At 50.0% G+C, this 18528-nt stretch overlaps 2 protein-coding genes across 3 annotated transcripts in view; both read left to right on the top strand.

The window, feature by feature from the left end:
- Positions 1-12179, top strand: part of LOC134396416 (H-2 class I histocompatibility antigen, Q10 alpha chain-like) — a 73517-nt gene extending 61338 nt beyond the window's left edge. The window contains exons 3-9 of one of the 2 annotated variants that reach the window (XM_063122910.1): positions 5062-5337; positions 6024-6311; positions 6937-7023; positions 7937-7969; positions 10964-10990; positions 11299-11331; positions 11882-12179. In XM_063122910.1, the coding sequence (XP_062978980.1) occupies positions 5062-5337; positions 6024-6311; positions 6937-7023; positions 7937-7969; positions 10964-10990; positions 11299-11318 (731 nt within the window). In that variant the 3' untranslated portion in view covers positions 11319-11331; positions 11882-12179. The remainder of the gene's footprint in view (positions 1-5061; positions 5338-6023; positions 6312-6936; positions 7024-7936; positions 7970-10963; positions 10991-11298; positions 11332-11881) is intronic. The other variant, XM_063122911.1, reaches the window with a different exon arrangement.
- Positions 1-18528, top strand: part of LOC134396426 (H-2 class I histocompatibility antigen, Q10 alpha chain-like) — an 84149-nt gene that overhangs the window by 2608 nt on the left and 63013 nt on the right. The window contains exon 2 of the mRNA XM_063122929.1: positions 1342-1623. Within this exon, the coding sequence (XP_062978999.1) occupies positions 1342-1623 (282 nt within the window). The remainder of the gene's footprint in view (positions 1-1341; positions 1624-18528) is intronic.

Below are 18528 nucleotides of genomic sequence, written 5' to 3'. Positions count from 1 at the left end.
AAAGATCCCTGCCACACATCCATATTTTTGGTGGTAACACAAAGCTTTGGGTCTATCACTTTAACTGTGTGTAGTACACAGACATGCATATAACATGTGAATTGAGGGTGGATTTGTGGTGTCTCGACATTAAAAGCGATGAAGATCCCTGTAGAACCAACTTTCCTCCTTTTCCCCCCATTGGGACTGAAATCCCTTCGGGGCAGAGGCTCGACAGTGTGCAGCCCAGTGTGGGACTAACCCACAGAAGTGAAACAAGGAACAACTCCATTCGGGGTGGATGATGGATGGGGTCCCTCTCTCTTGATTCGAGTTTATGGATCCCTTCATAGCTGCCCTACCAGGCCTTCCTCTTTCCTTCCTTTTGCTCCTGGGAGCTGCATGTATTAATCCCTCCTCCTCATAGACTCATAGAATTGTAGAGTTGGAAGGGGCCTATAAGGCCATCGAGTCCAACCCCCTGCTCAGTGCAGGAATCCACCCTAAAGCATCCCTGACAGATGGTTGTCCAGCTGCCTCTTGAAGGCCTCTAGTGTGGGAGAGCCCACAACATCCCTAGGTAGCTGGTTACATTGTCGTATTGCTCTAACAGATAAGAAGTTTTTCCCGATGTCCAGCTGGAATCTGGCTTCCTGTAACTTGAGCCCGTTATTCCGTGTCCTGCACTCTGGGAGGATCGAGAAGAGATCCTGGCCCTCCTCTGTGTGACAACCTTTCAAATATTTGAAGAGTGCTATCATGTCTCCCCTCCATCTTTTCTTCTCCAGGCTAAACATGCCCAGTTCTTTCAGTCTCTCTTCATAGGGCTTTGTTTCCAGACCCTGATCATCCTGGTTGCCCTCCTCTGAACACGCTCCAGCTTGTCTGCGTCCTTCTTGAATTGTGGAGCCCAGAACTGGACGCAATACTCTAGATGAGGCCTAACCAGGGCCGAATAGAGAGGAACCAGGACCTCACGTGATTTGGAAGCTATACTTCTATTAATGCAGCCCCAAATAGCATTTGCCATATCGCACTGGGGGTCGAACCAGGGACCTTCTGCATGCAAAAGCAAAACCTCTTCTCACCCTTAGTCCACGCTCTCCCTCTTTCCCAATTCTCAATTGCCAGTTTGGCTTCTCCCTCCTTATCGCCCTCTTCTTTGGTTTTCTAGCGTCTCCCCCCCCACCCTGTTCTGCCTCCAAGTCTTCCAGGTGTACAGAGAAGATTATAAACTCTCTTTCCTTCCTCATACACACTCTGGTCCTCCTCATTTGGGGGGGGGCTGCTGTATGACTACAGGAACAGAGGAGTGCCCCCAGGACCCCTTAACTCTGCCCCCACTCTGTGTCTCCTTGCCAGGCTCCTCCTCCTCCTCGCACTCCCTGCGTTTTTTCTACACGGGGGTCTCAGAGCCCGGCCAGGGGCTGCCCCGGTTCATCATTGTGGGCTACGTGGACGACCAGCTCTTTGCCCAGTATGACAGTGACACCCGGAGGGGCCGGCCTCGAATGCCCTGGATGGAGAAGCTTCGAAGGGAGGATCTCCAGTTCTGGGACATGCTGAACCAGAGAGCACGGGAGCATGAGCAGAGGTCCAGTGTGGACCTGGTGAATGTGCCAAAGAACTACAACCAGAGTGGAGGTGAGTGGGGTGGGTGGGAGACGGGCTGCTTGGAGGGTTGGCAAAGGGAGGGGGGCTGCACCCAGGCCAGAAGCCCCTCCCCCACCTTGGAATCAGTTTCAATACAACCAGGGGAGGGAGGGTGCAGTGGGGCGGTGAGACGCCCTCCCTTCATGCCAGAGGAACGAGCCAGAGCAGGGAGATACTGGGCACTAAAGAGCATGGGGGTGAGGGTTAGATAGGGTGACCATATGACTGAGAAAACCCAGATTTGTCAGGAGTTTTGGTAACAAATCCGGGAAGGGGGGAGAATTATGAAATTTGAAGAAAAATCCAGATTTTTCTCCTCCTCCCCAGCCAATGGGAATTAACAAAAATGCTTATATCTCCATCATGTTTAAAGATAAAGAGGTGAAACTTGGCAAGATGATAGGTAGGGCTTTAGCCATGCCAAATTTGAAACAGATCCGTTCATCCATTGATTTTTAGGATTTTTTTTAAATTTGAGGTTTTAAAATTATTTTAAAACAAAACAAAAAACATCGTCATTTTTAAAGAGATGAAACGTGGCACCATGGGAGCTTTTAGGTAGGGTCTTATACTAAATTTGGAACAGGTTCATTCATCCATTGATTTTTAGGATTTTTTTAAAATTTGAGGTTTTAAAATTATTGTTTTAAAAAACCGCTGGAGCCATATCCTTCAAACTCAGGTTGTCAAACCTCCTCTTTGGGGTGTTGCACCTCGAGTAGTTTCAGCCCTTGGCATCAAGGCAATCTCCAGTTTTTAGCTAAGAAGTGCTGGGTGAGCAGGGCACCTTTCCTGTTGCAGATTTGGCGGGCAGTCGGGTACCTGGAGCTCAGCAGAGGCAAGACGTCCACAAATCAAAATGTGGGAAAGGAGAGCTCAGTCAAAGCAGCCCACAGGGCAAAACAGAATAGGCCAGAGGCCTTTTTCTCAAAGTTCCACATCGTGGGCAATGAAGGGTCATCCTTAGAGAAAAACTCTCACAACCAACAGTAAGGCCGTAGCTAGACCTAAGGTTTATCCCCGGATTGTCCTGGGGTCAAACCTGTTCATCTAGGTGACACACAGGGGATCCAGTGCTCAGGCAGGGGCGAACCCTGGATGATCTTGGGTTAAACCTTAGATCTAGCTACGGCCTAAGGCTCTCATCTTTGTGGCTGCCCTGTTGCTGCGGATGTTGGAACCTGGCATATCATTGCTTCGCTTCGCTACCACTTCCCTTCCACTTCACTTATTATTATTATTATTTATTTATTTATGTAGCACCATCAATGTACATGGTGCTGTACAGAGTAAAACAGTAAATAGCAAGGCCCTGCCGCATAGGCTTACATTCTAATAAAATCATAATAAAACAATAAGGAGGGGAAGAGAATGCAAACAGGCACAGGGTAGGGTAAACAGGCACAGGATAGGGTAAAACTAACGGTATAAAGTCAGAACAAAATCAAGTTTTAAAAGCTTTAGGAAAAAGAAAAGTTTTTAGCTGAGCTTTAAAAGCTGCGATTGAACTTGTAGTTCTCAAATGTTCTGGAAGAGCGTTCCAGGCGTAAGGGGCAGCGGAAGAAAATGGACAAAGCCGAGCAAGGGAAGGAGAGACCCTTGGGCAGGTGAGAAAAATGGCATCAGATGGCATCACTTTGTACACTTGTGAGCTAGGCTCTGTCTGCTCTGCTGGGATGCAACGCAGAACATTTGAAGTGCGTATCAGAGAGAAATAGATAGATTTGCAGCTTCGGATGGCTGGCGTCTCTCTTAGAGTTAGACTGAAGACACAACTCAGAGATGGCTGTAGCTGAGCCCTGAGAGGCTCACACCCAGCCTTTTTAAGAACGTCTCAGAATCCTGTGTTGGTGCAGACAGAGGCGGCTGGTGGTGGAGTTTTTTAAAAAACAAAACAAATGTCACCGGATGCAACCAAGCTATAAGCTGGCACCCTACCCCTGGCCACTGGGTACAAGTGCACAGCCTGGCCGGACCATTGGGAGACTTTGGCAGAGGGGTGGGGTGGGGGTTGTTACTGGGGATAGCCCGCAACCATCAGGGCTAGTAACCATTGATAGCCTTCTCCTCCAGGAATTTATCCAAACCCCTCTTGAAGCCATCCAGATTGGTGGCCGTCACTACATCCTGTGGTAGTGAGTTCCATAGTTTAACTATGCACTGTGTGAAGAAGTCCTTAGAATCATAGAATCATAGACTAGCAGAGTTGGAAGGGGCCTACAAGGCCATCGAGTCCAACCCGCTGCTCAATGCAGGAATCCACCCTAAAGCATCCCTGACAGATGGTTGTCCAGCTGCCTCTTGAAGGCCTCTAGGGTGGGAGAGCCCACAACCTCCCTAGGTCACTGGTTCCATTGTCGCACTGCTCTTACAGTCAGGAAGTTTTTCCTGATGACCAGCTGGAATCTGGCTTCCTTTAACTTGAGTCCATTATTCCGTGTCCTGCATTCTGGGAGGATCGAGAAGAGATCCTTCCTTTTATTTGCCCTGGATCTCCCAGCCATCAGCTTCATGGGGTGACCCCATTGGGCTCTAGTATTTTGAGAGAGGGAGCAAAGAGCAAAGAGCTGATCAAAAGAAGCCCTTTCTCTGGGAGAAACCAACCCTTAGCCCTTTTCCTAACCCGTGGGGGGGATGGTACAGGCGTCTTGGGTTTGCCTTTCTCATCCTGGGCCTCCAGCAATGTCAGTGGAGGGGAGAGGGGGCAGCCATGAACCCTGCAATGCCAAGACCTTCTCCCATAATGATGTCACCTTCTCTTTCTATGAGAAGAGTGCAGAGGGGTGTGTGCAAAGGCCAGAGTAACCCAGACGGGGATGGTCTTAGAGTCAGAATCATAGAATAGCAGAGTTGGAAGGGGCCTACAAGGCCATCCAGTCCAACCCCCTGCTCAATGAAGAATCTGCCCCATTGATCTGTCCCAACAGGGTGAGGGATGTGGGGTGGTGCCCCCTCTTGCCTTCTGAGGGAGAGGGGCTGTTTGTGATTGACAGGCGCATCCCAGTCCGTGGGGGCAGAGGCGGGGGTCAGTCGGATCAAAATGGCAGAGAGAAAAGGAGGACGTAGAAAGAGAAAGTCGGTGGATTTGGACTGATTTCAGTCAAGATTAGCACGTTTTAAAGCTCAGCAGTTAATAAGATAAAATGTTTGTTCATCAGTTGGTTTCCCAATTCACCAGTTCTCGGACAGCCTCCTTCTTCCAGGAGCCGGAGGGGGAAATTTCTTGATAGAGCTTCTTTTGTGGGTCTTGATGCCTGGAGTGGGGTGGGGTGGGGTGAAATGGCTGCCCCTGCCTGGGTTTCCACTCTCATCTGTCGGGGATGCTTTAGGGTAGATTCCTGCACTGAGCAGGGGGTTGGACTCAATGGCCTTGTAGGCCCCTTCCAACTCTGCTGTTCTATGATTCCCTTCTCTGTGTGTCTTTTCCAGGGTTTCACACCTGGCAGTATATGTGCTGCTGTGAGCTGAGGGGAGACAGGAGCAAAGGGGGTTATATGCAGTACGGCTACGACGGGAGGGGTTACATCAGCTTCGACAAGGAGACCCTCACCTGGACGGCAGCCGATGTCCCAGCACAGAACACCAAGAGGAAGTGGGAGGCTGACTGGGCATATACCCAATACCGGAAGACCTACCTGGAGGAGGATTGCATTGGGTGGCTGCAGAAATTCTTGGACTACGGGAAGGAGACTCTACTGAGGACAGGTGTGTGTATTGGGGGGGGGGGATGAAGGGGCCTGTGGGGGGGGGAGGGAGGGGCTGCGGGGCTTCCCTCCCTTCTTCATCTCAGCCTGAGACAGGATCCACACACTACAAAGGGGGCACATCTGGGACTGTCCCCTTCATGGGAAGAGGGATTTCCAATACTCCCAGTATAAAGTGTTGGTCATCACCTTTAAAGTCTTACATGGTTTGGGTCCAGGCTACCTGCGGGATCGCCTTCTCCCGTACAATTCGCCCCCCTCCCCTTGACTCAGCCACCATTGCAGGGGCTTTAGAGACAGGCATGACGTGGTTAATGGAGGAACGAAGCGACCACGTGGCCAGGAGAGGCGAGGAACAGCGAGGGCAGCATCCCTCCCTTGAAGGGAAGACTCAAGGACAGGCTGAATTTTGTTCACTTTATAACCATTTCAGATTCCTTCCTAGAGACAGTTGTGAACGGCTAAGAATCAGATGTTCTAGTTGAGTATTTCAAAAGCATCTCCAGGTGGCAACAAAGGCTGAGGAATCCCCTTGCTTTGAGGTCTTTAAAAATCTCTTGGGGGTTCAGTCTTTGCAGTACGACCAGATGCCCCCAAGGGCTGTTTTCCTGCTCCAAAGAGCAAAGCATCCATCCTGCCTGGCACTGGAGAGGCTCTGGGTTAACTCCGAAGCTGCCTGTCTTGCAGAGCGCCCCGTGGTGAAGGTGACGAGCCAGGCGGAGCATGACGGCACGGAGACCCTCGTCTGCCAGGCCCACGGCTTCTACCCCAAGGCCATCGAGACCACCTGGAGGAGGGACGGGGAGGTCATGGACCATGCGACCTTCCGCAGGGACGTCGCCCCCAATTCGGACGGGACCTACCACGCCTGGCTCAGCATCCAGGTCGACCCCAAGGATCGGGACCGCTACCGGTGCCGTGTGGAGCATGACAGCCTGCTGGAGCCCCTGGACTTTGCTTGGGAGGAGACTGGTGGTGAGACACTGGGGGGGGGTGGAGGGTCTTCATTGTGGTGGTGGTGATTAGTCAGAGGGGAGGACTCTGGGAGGGGCATTTCCCCCATTGGAGAAGGAGGCGTAACACCACCCCCAGCAGAATCACAGCCTGCATCACAACCCACCCCTTCCCATGTGTGTTCTTGGATACAAATGAAGTTATTAGGATTTTGTAGATTTCAACCCCCTTGTCGTCCTTTCTGGCCGGAACCTGCTGCCTTGGAGGCCGTGAACTGACATTGCGTCCTAGGCAAGAGCTCTCGGTCTCTGAAATCCTGAGATTTCTGGCAGTATTTATATTATTAAAGGCAAACATGTCAGCAAAACGGGAGGAGTCGAGTCTTGTTATGGCTCCTCCCTTTGGGAAGAGACCCTCCCCCACCTCCTACTCCAGCCCTGGAAAGACTTTTGCAGACTTTCGCAGGGGATGATGGGTTGGGGGTGGGCTGTTCCTTGGACCTCTCCCCTTCTGGCAACTGCAGCGTCTTCTCCCTCTGTTGACCCCCCCAGGCCTCATGGGCCATCCGGGGCCTCCCCCATCCCAGCAGAAGGGTGTTTTGGGTTTCCCTTCAATCGCTTTGCTCTTTCTCTCCATTCACCTTTAGCATCCAACTTGGGGCTCATTGTCGGGTGTGTTGTGGGGGCCGCCTTTGCCCTGCTGGTAGCTGGGATCGTTGGGATCTATTTCTACAGTAAGTATAAACGTTCCTGCTGAGTTTATCTGTCTTTTGTGAAGGGAGGGAGGAGGTTCAATACAGTCCAGGTCTTTGAGGCAGGGCTGGGCTTCTGGGTCCTGCCCTCTCCCCCCACCTTCCATTCAGCCCTCATGATGTGCATCTGAAGAGTCAGCCTTGAGATCCAGTTGTGCCTCAACTCCATCTGAGGTTTGGAGGGTTCTCCCTCCACACCAGGACTGAAGCAGGACCCGCCACGGCCTCCTCCTCCCCCCTTCCAAGAATCAGGCTCTTGCTCACCCCCTGCCTTCCCGCGTCTCCCCGCCACCCCTCGCCGACCCGGCTTCCTTTCCCACGCGCTGCCTGTGACATCTTTCTGCCTTCGGGAGCTGTGCCTTGCCTGCATGTCTGGCAAAGAACTTCCAGGCAGGGTGTGGGCAAGTCAGGCAGCTGGCCGGCAGAGCGGGAGCTCAGGCGCGTGTTGGGGGTGGGGCGAGGGAGCAATGGCGGCTTCTTGATCCATCCGTCTCATGCATGGTGGTCCATGCAGAGGACCAGCAGGTCCCGTCAGCGCCAGACCCTTTGCAGTGTGTGGAGGGGAGTGCCACTCTTCCCCTCCTCTGCCACCGTGGTGGGGCCAGCCCTGCTCCACACCACAGGTGGTGAGATGTAGCTCTCCTCCAGGGTTGTTCCAGACGGAAGGACCGGAGACATTAGCACTTACTGTGGAGCGAATCAGGTGGCTGGTAGAGACATGGAAAGCCTTTGTACTGGTGACGGTTTGCTGGAGAGAAACATTTCATCCCTTCCTTGGAGGCTGTGAGGAAATGGTGGGAGAAACATCTGACGAGGGCCCTTGTCAGTGCAGAGGGTGAGACTGGATGATCTCTGGGGCTCACGTTGAGTTCTGACTCCGATTCTTTCTTTGCAGAGAAAAGTCAAGGTGGCTACAGAGCAGCATCAAGTGAGTGATCCTTTCCTCTTTGCCTGTTTACACCAATACGGGGCAAGCCTTGGGTGGCAAATGAGGACGTAGGGAGATTAGTTGAGTCTTGTGTCTATCTCCAAACCTTCAGCTGCCCCTGAAGCCGCAGAGGAGTGCCTGCCAACAGCAAAATTCTCTCCCACCCAAGAAGGTACCTGGGAAGAGTGGGTCCTCATACTTGTCCCAAGAAATAAACTGAGGGCAGGGCTCTAATTTAGCTTTCTTGCTGTGTGTGTTTAAATATTTATTTATTACATTTCTATACCATCACATAGTCAAAGCTCTCTGCGTGGTTTACAAAAGAGGGCCTTTCCAGTGGTGTCCCCCCAATTATGGAATGATCTCCCTGATAAGGCTCACCTGGCGCCAACATTGTTATCTTTTCGGCGCCAGGTCAAGACTTTTCTCTTCTCCCAGGCATTTAACAGCATTTAACAACATGTGCTAAGTTTGTTTGTTTTTAATGGACCCCAGAACTGTGGTTGTTTAAATGGATATTGTTGTTTTATATTTTTGATGGTTTTAAATTTTGTATACTTTTTAATGTTCACTGTTTTTAACCTTTGTAAACCGCCCAGAGAGCTTCAGCTATGGGGCAGTATAGAAATTTAATTAATTAATTAATTAAACATTAAAAATCAATATACAAAATTTAAAACCATAGAAACAGACCACATAAAGACCACATCCATTTAAAAACAACTTTGAGCTCTCTGCAAGACCTAAAGATAGATCTGTGGTCGATTAAAACTCAGCACATGCTTCGGAAGCTGGAGCTAGTGTAGAACGCTGCAGCTCGGCTGTTGTCTGGAGCTTTCCAGCATGTAACTCCTCTGCACAATTTGGAGAAATCTGACTGAAAGATGTTTTTCTCCCTCATAATACTGGAGTTTGGGATCACACAGTGAAATCGATTGGCTGTAGCCCTGGGACAGAGGAAAGGAAGTATTTTTCCAGACAACGTCACAACTTCTGGAATTCATTGCCCCAAGACAAGGTGCTGAGTGCCAGTTTACATGGCTTTACAGAGAGATTAGTCAGAGGGATGGAGGCTAAGAGGGCTGCCAAGAAGTTTTTATCAATGACGGCTAGAAGGATGCAGCATTAACGAACTCGTATAGACGAGGACCTGGTTTGATCCCATGGGGCTTCTCTTGGGGCTGCCTAGGCGCTGTAAAAGCCCTGCAGTGGCGCTGCGTCGGTTATATGACGCAGTCGCTGATTCGCTGACACTGTGGGGCAAAGAGACGAAACTGCGCAGTAGAGAAGTCAGGGGCTCACCCCAACTTTTTCTGCTGGAGCGAGTTTGCTACCGCTCATCCTCACCCCGCTGTCTGTCCTCACTCTGGTGCTGCGCTGGGGGTGTTCCCAGGCGGACGGCAACCTCCCCATAGTCACTAGCTAAAAGTGGGCCAGATGGAACAACTATTAGGTGGATTCACAGTTGGCTACAGAATCGGACTCAAAGAGTACTTATCAACGGAACCTTCTCAAACTGGGGGGAGGCAACGAGTGGGGTACCGCAGGGCTCAGTCCTGGGCCCAGTGCTCTTCAACATTTTTATTAATTATTTGGTCGAGGAGGTGCAGGGAACGCTGATCAAATTTGCAGATGACACCAAATTGGGTGGGATAGCTATTACCCTGGAAGACAGAAACAAACTTCAAAGTGATCTTGATAGGCTGGAGTGCTGGGCTGAAAACAACAGAATGAAATTTAATAGGGATAAATGCCAAGTTCTGCATCTAGGAAATAGAAACCAAATGCACAGTTACAAGATGGGGGATATTTGGCTCAGCAATACTACAAGCGAGAAGGATCTTGGAATTGTTGCAGATCACAAGTTGAATATGAGCCAACAGTGCAATATGGCTGCAAGAAAGGTCAATGCTATTTTGGGCTGCATTAAGAGAAGTATGGCTTCCAAATCACGGGAGGTACTGGTTCCTCTCTATTCGGCCCTGGTTAGGCCTCATCTAGAGTATTGCGTCCACTTCTGGGCTCCACAATTCAAGAAGGACGCAGACAAGCTGGAGCGTGTTCAGAGGAGGGCAACCAGGATGATCAGGGGTCTGGAAACAAAGCCCTATGAAGAGAGACTGAAAGAACCGGGCATGTTTAGCCTGGAGAAGAGAAGATGGAGGGGAGACGTGACAGCACTCTTCAAATACTTAAAAGGTTGTCACACAGAGGAGGGCCAGGATCTCTTCTCGGTCCTCCCAGAGTGCAGGACACGGAATAACGGGCTCAAGTTAAAGGAAGCCAGATTCCGGCTGGACATCAGGAAAAACTTCCTAACGGTTAGAGCAGTACAACAATGGAACCAGTGACCTAGGGAGGTGGTGGGCTCTCCCACACTAGAGGCCTTCAAGAGGCATCTGGACAACCACCTGTCAGGGACGCTTTAGGGTTGATTCCTGCATTGAGCAGGGGGTTGGACTCGATGGCCTTGTAGGCCCCTTCCAACTCTGCTATTCTATGATTCTATGACTGGAAGGTGGGCCTGGTGAGCCAAATGGCACCAAAAAGTCCCTGCTGCCTTCTCCAGTGGGGTTTCCTCACCGCCACCCCACAGCAGTGCTGCAGCCCCGTGAAGGCAGGGTCCCAATGTTGTTGCTATAAACTGCTCAGTTCATAGAGAGGCGCTTTTGAGTTGTCTCTGTCCTGAGGCCGTTGGAACTGCCTGGCACCTGAAAGGTTGCTTTGGATGTTTCTCCCTGGAAGGAACAACTCTTGGAAACTGCAGGTTCATTTAGGAATCGATTTGTTCTGGGCACGGATTTAAATTCTTCCATGTGTCTCTTTCTGTGGGGTGTTTCTGTGGCTGGCGCAGTTGGGCGAAGCTGACTGGGAAGTGTGTTTGCGTCTGATAGCAAAGGACAGAAGGAGCCCAATACGCCCCCCTCCATCCCTTCTCCCCGCCCCCCCCCCAAGCATCAGGCACTGACTCCTTTTCTTTTCTTTCCTTTTCAGCAAAGGACCAAAACTCCGATAGCTCCGGTGAGTGTGAGGGAATCCCACCCCAGTGGGCAGGAGGAATTGTGCCCCCACCCCAGGCTGCTGGGGAGAAGAGAGAGAAAGAGAGAGAGAGACGCCCGTTGTCTCTCCCAGGCCCATTTTGCTTGACTCCCCCCTCATACCTTCGTCCCTCCACCCTGGTTCGCAGTCTGCCAGCCCCACTCATTCCGTGCTGGGTGTGTCCCCCCCCCCTTGAAGATGGAAAAGCGCCCCCCCTCCCTGAATTGTCCATCAGACATGTGTTATTTAGGGTGGGGGCTGACGTTGGTGTTTCCTTCTCTCCAATGCAGGGAGCAACCCGGCCATCTAGGACTCCCAAGGAGGTGAGTGGCAGAGGAGGGGGCGTCCTTTGTGGGAGGGGTCAGGAAGTGAGCAGGGGAAGGAGGAGCCCTGCAGGGGGAGGAAGCGCAGGGCTGCAGGACGCTTCCTCTCCCTGGTCGCTCACTTCCTCCTGGCTCTGGGAAAGGGAGAACCTCCTGCAGCCAGACCTCACCTGTTCCCTACCAAAGGAACAGCCGCCATTCCGAACAGGAAGAGGAAGTGGCGCCATTGCTGGAGCAGCCGGGCTTTGGCGTATGCCCGTGCTTGATTTGCTTGAACCGAGTGCCGACTGTACTCGCAGTGCAAATGTAGACACTGTGAAATCCTGGTCCTCCCCTAACTCTGAAAAAGGTTCTGGATTCTGCAGGGGAGGAGTGGGGTGGCTCTATTGCACCACACTCAGTTCTAGTGACAAAGTAATTTGCCTCGGAAGGCTGTGTGTGTGCGTGTGTGTGTCTCCTGATAGCCTGTGCAGGAGATTCCCCCACCCTGACCTTGGCCACAGCTCACATCACTTCCCAGTGCTGTCTCATTCTGGTCATTTCTTGCCAGCTCTTCCACCTGGGCGAGAGATGCTGAGATCCCCCCTGCCGCCCAGCATCAATCTGGATTGGATTCCTGGGGCTTCGTCCTCTTGGCTTCATCCCAAACAGAATCTCCCGGTTTCTCTCTCTCTGCAGCTTGACTCTGGGGGAGACAGAGGAGATCCATCCATGATCTGAATTCTATCATGTCCTTTCAAGGACTTCTTCAGACTGTTTCTGATTGCAGAGAACATGGCTTGACATGATTTGATTTCTGGCACAGCTGCAGCCTCAAAATGCATTTGCACCTTAGCTTTTTTAATAATAATAATAATAATAATAATTAATAATAATAATTTATTTCTTACCCGCCTCTCCACTTGGATCGAGGTGGGGAACAACAGTGAATATAAAACACATAAAGACTGATTAAAAACATAGTATACATGATTAAAACATCCTAAAAACATTCTAAAATTCCACTGGATAGATCAGTCTTTATTGTTTTTTTAAATACTAAAAGACTGTCAAGTAGATAAATCTCCTCCGGAAAGCCATTCCACAGTCTGGGAGCAGCAGAAGAGAAGGTCCTCTGGGTCACAGTTGTCAATCTAGTTTTTGCTAACTGAAGTAGATTCTCCCCAGAGGACCTGAGTGTGCGGGGCGGATTGTATGGGAGAAGGCGATCCTGCAGGTAGCCTGGACCCAAACCATGTAGGGCTTTAAAGGTAGTAACCGACACTTTATACTTCGCCCGGAAACTAATTGGCAGCCAGTGAAGAGATTTTAAAACTGGTGTAATGTGGTCCCCCCTAGGTGTACCGGTGATCAGCCCGGCTGCCATATTTTGAACTAGTTGAAGTTTCCGGACTAGGCACACAGGTAGCCCTATGTAGAGCGCATTGCAGAAGTCGAGCCTCAAAGTTACCGTCTTTACAGTCACTAAAGACTGGCGCAACCGTCTTTAGGTCTTCTGACTCTAGGAAGGGGCGCAGCTGGCGTATCAGCCGAAGCTGCTAGTAGGCACTCCTGGCGGTTGTATCTATCTGGGCTGTCATTTGGAGCGACGGATCCAGGAGCACCCCCAAACTGTGAACACAGTCTTTCAGGGGGAGTGTAACCCCACCCAGAACCGGTTGACACACCTCCAAACCCAGGTTGCGGCCTTTGTCAGCAAGCACCTCCGTCTTGTCTGGATTTAGCTTCAGTTTGTTTTTCCTCATCCGGCCCATTACCGCCTCCAAGCATTCGTTCAGAGGAGAGACACTCTCCTTAGCTGACGCTGTTGTCGAAGGCATAGAGAAATATATTCAGGTGTCATCAGCATACTGAGAGCATCTCGCCCCAGGCCTCCGGATGATCGCTCCCAGCGGTTTCATGTAAATATTAAATAGCCTTGGGGAAAGGATGGCACCTTGTGGTACGCCACATGGCAGCTCCTTCTTTGAGGAGCAACAATCCCCAAGCATCACCATCTGGAACCTGCCTGAGAGGTAGGACTGGAGCCACCGAAGCACAGCGCCCCCGATTCCCAATCCTCTCAGGAGATCCAGAAGGATACCATGGTTGATGGTATCAAAAGCTGCTGAGAGGTCCAAAAGTACCAGCAGGGACACACTCCCCTTGTCAATACTCAGGCGTAGACCATCTTCTACTAAGGCGACCATAGCGGCCTTAACTCTGTATCCCGCTCTAAAGCTGGTTTGAAATGGGTCTCAGTTTATTAACGCCCCAGGAGTTTAAATCAATTGTTGCTCTGTTCAGCTTCACTCTCACTTGGCCCAAAGTAGCAAATGCCAATGACTTACAGATCAAAATAAGGTTTCATAGTAAATTTTAAAGATCTAATGTTTCAGATTTTTTTATTAAGCGTTAGGTTTTATCCATACTGCTATACTTGGTTGTTTTTCTCTCTTTTACCTTGCTTGGCCCAACTTCAACCGAACAACATTCCTATCTAGGGGAGGATCTGCACTGCGTACTGAAGGCGCTTGCGTGCGCCTCCAGTGCGCCCCGAAAACGATTGTGTAGATCCTGCCTGGAAGAGGCCGAGGAAGAGGCGGCTGGGGAATCCGGCCACGTCCTTGCCGCCGCCGCTGCCCACCTCCCCGCCAGCCTCCTGCTGCTTTCACCGGCAGCAGGAGGCCGGCGGGGAGGTGGGCGGCGGCAGCGGCAAGGACGCGGCTGGATTCCCCAGCTGCCGCCTCCTCCACCTCTTCCAGGCAGGATCTACACAATCGTTTTCGGGGCGCACTGGAGGCGCACGCAAGCGCCTTCAGTACGCAGTGTAGATCCCCTCTAGCTTGTACACGTGACTACAGACAGAGCTAATGTTTAGGCCAGACAGAACTATTTTCAAGAAATGAAAAAACTGAAATGGATGCCCATGTTTGATTGGTAGAAAACTTGATTTTCATGAGACTGTCAGCGTAGGTGTAGCATGTTTAGGATGGGATTTAATTGCAACTGCGCTATTTTTTTTTTTTTTTTTACGGAAAGAGAAATTTAGTGTTTATTGATGACTTTTTAAAAATCTGATGTTAATGTTAATTTTTTAAACAATACTTTTTTGAATTAAAAGTAATTCCATTTTCCTTTGAATCATTCTTTTTTTTCCACCACGATTCTACACTAGCGCTTTTCTGCAGAATGGACCTAACACAGAGTGAATGAGGGAGGTTTGGGAGAAATTTGGAGCTATAGAGATGGTTTTACTTTGAGCATATAAGTTAATTCTGCTGCTGCTCTTACACTGAGTTGTTTTCACTTCCGTGGTTTACCTAAAATGTTTGGATACTATTAACGGTAACGGTAAACCCATTTTATGTTTCTGAAGACAATCCAGGCCTATACTGTTTTCTAGACACAATCCATGTTGATAAAGGGTTGAAACATGCCACACCTCATGGGAAATACTTTATTTCACAAGGGATTCACCCACCTTGGGTAGGACACAGCAGGGCCCCTCGTGGACCGGAAGAATGTATAGAAAGAAACAGAGGTTTCCAAAGTTATCATATATTGAACAGAGAGTATTTATTTTTTGTAAAGTTTGTTAAACCTTGTTTCAGGTTCAAACTCTCATTCCGAATCGCTACACATTCAGACCGTGGCTTTTACCGTGTGCTATCTCCAGTATTCGAGGCAGTAAGCCTGTGTGCAACAGCCTCGTGTGGCGCAGAGTGGTAAAGCAGCAGTTTCTGCAGCCGAAACTCTCCCCACAGCCTGAGTTCGATCCCAGCGGAAGCTGGTTTCAGGCAGCCGGCTCGGGTCGACTCAGCCTTCCATCCTCCCGAGGTCGGTAAAATGAGTACCCAGTTAGCTGGGGGAAAGGTAACAACGGCCGGGGAAGGCAACGGCAAACCACCCCGCTATAAGGCCTGCCAAGAAAACGTCAGTGAAAGCTGGCGTCCCTCCAAGAGTCCGTAATGACTCAGTGCTTGCACGAGAGGTTCCTTTCCTTTACTTCAAGCCTGTGTGCACCAGTTGCTGGGGAACATGGGTGGGAGGGTGCTGTTGCACCATGTCCTGCTTGTTCATCCCTGGCCGATGGCTGGTTGGCCACTGTGTGAACAGAGTGCTGAGTGCTGGACTAGATGGACCCTCGGCTTGATCCAACAGGGCTCTTCTTATGTTCTTATGTTTTTTAAGCCACAATGCATGTCGGGTGACCTTTGCCTAACCAGCTACCCATGGTTTATTTGAGGGTGCTTCCCCCCTCAAACAAGCCACGCCGTGTGGGGTTTGGACAACATGACAAGCCGTGCCTGGCATGCGCTGCAGCTTAAACCACTGTGGCTGGTGGTTTCAGTCATGGTGATTGTGCAAAACGTGTGTGTGTGTTTATGGGGGCTCTCATTCCATCCCCTCAACCCTGCCTCATACCCACCAAGATCCTGCTTTCAATTCTTCTGCTAGGGGGCGAGGACAGATGTAGTCAAATGGATTGGGGACCCCTCTCCTGTTAGAAACCCTGACTTCCTCCCTCCCAGCAGCCATCCTTCCTCACTTCCTGCCCCGGGAGAGAAATATATGGGGCTGGGAACCTGCCCCCATCTGGACCTCTGCCCACCTCCACTCTGGTTGTAGCGATCCCCTGTGGTTGCCAGGTTCCTCCTGAATATTGGCTCGGTGTCTTGGGCTTTCTGAGCCTGCGTGACCCAGTACTCCTTCGCCACCGTCTCCATCCACGGCGCTCGAGGGAGCAACTTCCTGGTGTCGCTGTCGTACTGGACAAAGAGCCGGTCGTCCACGTACCCCGCAAGGGTGAACTGGGGCAGCCCCTGGCCAGGCTCTGACACCCCTGTGTAGAAATAGCGCAGGGAGTGCGAGGAGGAGGAGGAGGAGCCTGGGAAGGACACACAGTTGGGGGCCTGCAATGGACAATAGCCCTCCAAGCCACAGCCCTTCCAAGGTGCTGCCACCCCACAGCTGCCCCCAGTGAGGAGTCCCAAGATGCAACTTTGTAAGTGTGTGTACATGTGGTACCTTAAGCATGCTATTTTTCATGATAGAAAGGCTGGTTGTGCAGTGCGACGGTGGAACCAGTGACCTAGGGAGGTTGTGGGCTCTCCCACACTAGAGGCCTTCAAGAGGCAGCTGGACAACCGTCTGTCAGGGATGCTTTGAGGTGGATTCCTGCATTGAGCAGGGGGTTGGACTAGATGGCCTTGTAGGACCCTTCCAACTCTGCTATTCTATGATTCTATGGTACAAGTCTATTATTATTATTATTATTATTATTATTATTATTATTATTATTATTTTATAATATTTGGATCCCGCTTCCCCCCCCCCCCAATACTGGGACTCAAGGCGGCTTTACAAAATTAAAACATATACAATTAAAACATATTAATAGAAGTTTACAAAAGTTAAAACTATAATTAAACCAGCTGTGTTATGAAAACATTTGAATAAATACATAAATGAAAGGTAAATGGCAATATAAAATCCAGCATAGTAACAGAGGTCCAGGCTATTCCCAAAGTCCCACCGGAACAGAAAAGCTTTTGCTTTGCTGCAGAAACAAGGAGAGCACCAATCTAGCCTCTTTGGGAAGGGAGTTCCAGAGCCCTGGGGCAGCCACCAAGAAGGCCCTCTCCAGCGTTCAAACTAGGCGTGCCTGTGATGGGGGTGGGACTGAGAGAAGGGCCTACCCTGAAGATCTTAAAGCATGGGCAGGCTCCTATGGGAGCATACGGTCTTTCGTAGAGGGTTTTATCGGCGATAACCAGCACTTTGAATTGTGCCTGGAAATAGGCTGGAAGGCTGCTGTTGGAACAGGGCAGTTTTATGCTCCCTGTAACCAGCCCCAGTCAACAGTCTGGCTGCAGCTCTTTGAACCAGCAGAAATTCAGAAATAAGCCCTCAGGGGTATCCCCTGACATTACAAGCAATACTTGGTCAGAGGATTTATAACAATATTTTGAAAGAGCCATAGCAAATGTCCCCAAGATTTCTTGGTTGTTGAAAACTATACTAGTCCAGTGTTTCTTATGATCTGTTATACAGTACAAACTGTGCTACATAGTGTAATGTCTTTAAGAAAATGTTGTCAACTTCATCTAACCAAGTATTGCTTGTAATGTCAGCTACCCAGGACCCAATCTAGAAGAAGCGAAAAGAAGCGAAGAAATTCATAGAGATGAAATACTTTGGTCGAGGGGTAAAGGTCTGCTCTGTAAGCAGGTTAAAACCCTCGAAAGGGGGGAGTTGATGGCCCCAGGGAGAGGTTTCATCTCTCTGATGAATGTAATGTGCCAAGGGTTAAAGATGGCTTCTTTGCCAAAGGGTGGCCACATGTGGCTGCGTGCCAGATTTGCATTCCTTAATGGTGGACATCATGTCCTAGCAGACAAAGGGAAAAACTTTCGACCAATAGAGCATCCAATGTAACCTATGACTCGTTGAGATTGTGCACCTTAACTGGAAAATTGAATGTAACTTAACTTGCTAATCCAGAACTGATCAATAGAAGAGTTAGAAAGAGACTAACACCCTCTTGTAGTCAGGGTCTATATATACTGTGAGATTCCTTTGTTCTGGGCGCCTCCATCTCCGATACTGTAGTATCGGAAGTAAATGGATTAAGTGTATTCTCCAGCCTCGTGTGTTTGATTGGCTATTAACGCGCCGGGGAAGCGGGCCTTTAAATCCCTGGTTGAGGGACAACAAAACCTAATAATATAATAATAATGATGATGATGATGCCGTGAGGGGCACCAACGTGGACGGCGTTAAAAGGAGTGTGAAGAAATGCCTGTATGGGGTTCTGCAAAGTGTACTTTGTGTGGCCTCTGTGACTAGGGTGACCATATGAAAAGGAGGACAGGGCTCCTGTATCTTTAATAGTTGTATTGAAAAGGGAAGTTCAGCAGGTGTCATTTGTATATATGAGGAACCTGGGGAAATTTCCTCTTCATCACAGCAGTTAAAGCTGCAGGTGCCCTGCCCTCTTTTAAATCTGGTCACTCTAGTATAGCTCCTGCAGCTTTAACTGTTGTGATGAAGAGAAAATTTCACCAGGTGTGACATGGATACAAATGACAACTGCTGAAATTCCCTTTTCTATGCAACTGTTAAAGATACAGGAGCCCTGTCCTCCTTTTCATATGGTCACCCTATCTGTGACGCAATGCTGTTTCTGAGTAGGCCTGAGGCCTAGTTTTATTG

Source organism: Elgaria multicarinata, chromosome 3 (genome assembly GCF_023053635.1).
Source record: "Elgaria multicarinata webbii isolate HBS135686 ecotype San Diego chromosome 3, rElgMul1.1.pri, whole genome shotgun sequence".
NCBI classification, from domain to species: domain Eukaryota; kingdom Metazoa; phylum Chordata; class Lepidosauria; order Squamata; family Anguidae; genus Elgaria; species Elgaria multicarinata.
This window is presented reverse-complemented; position numbering and strand designations above follow the sequence as displayed.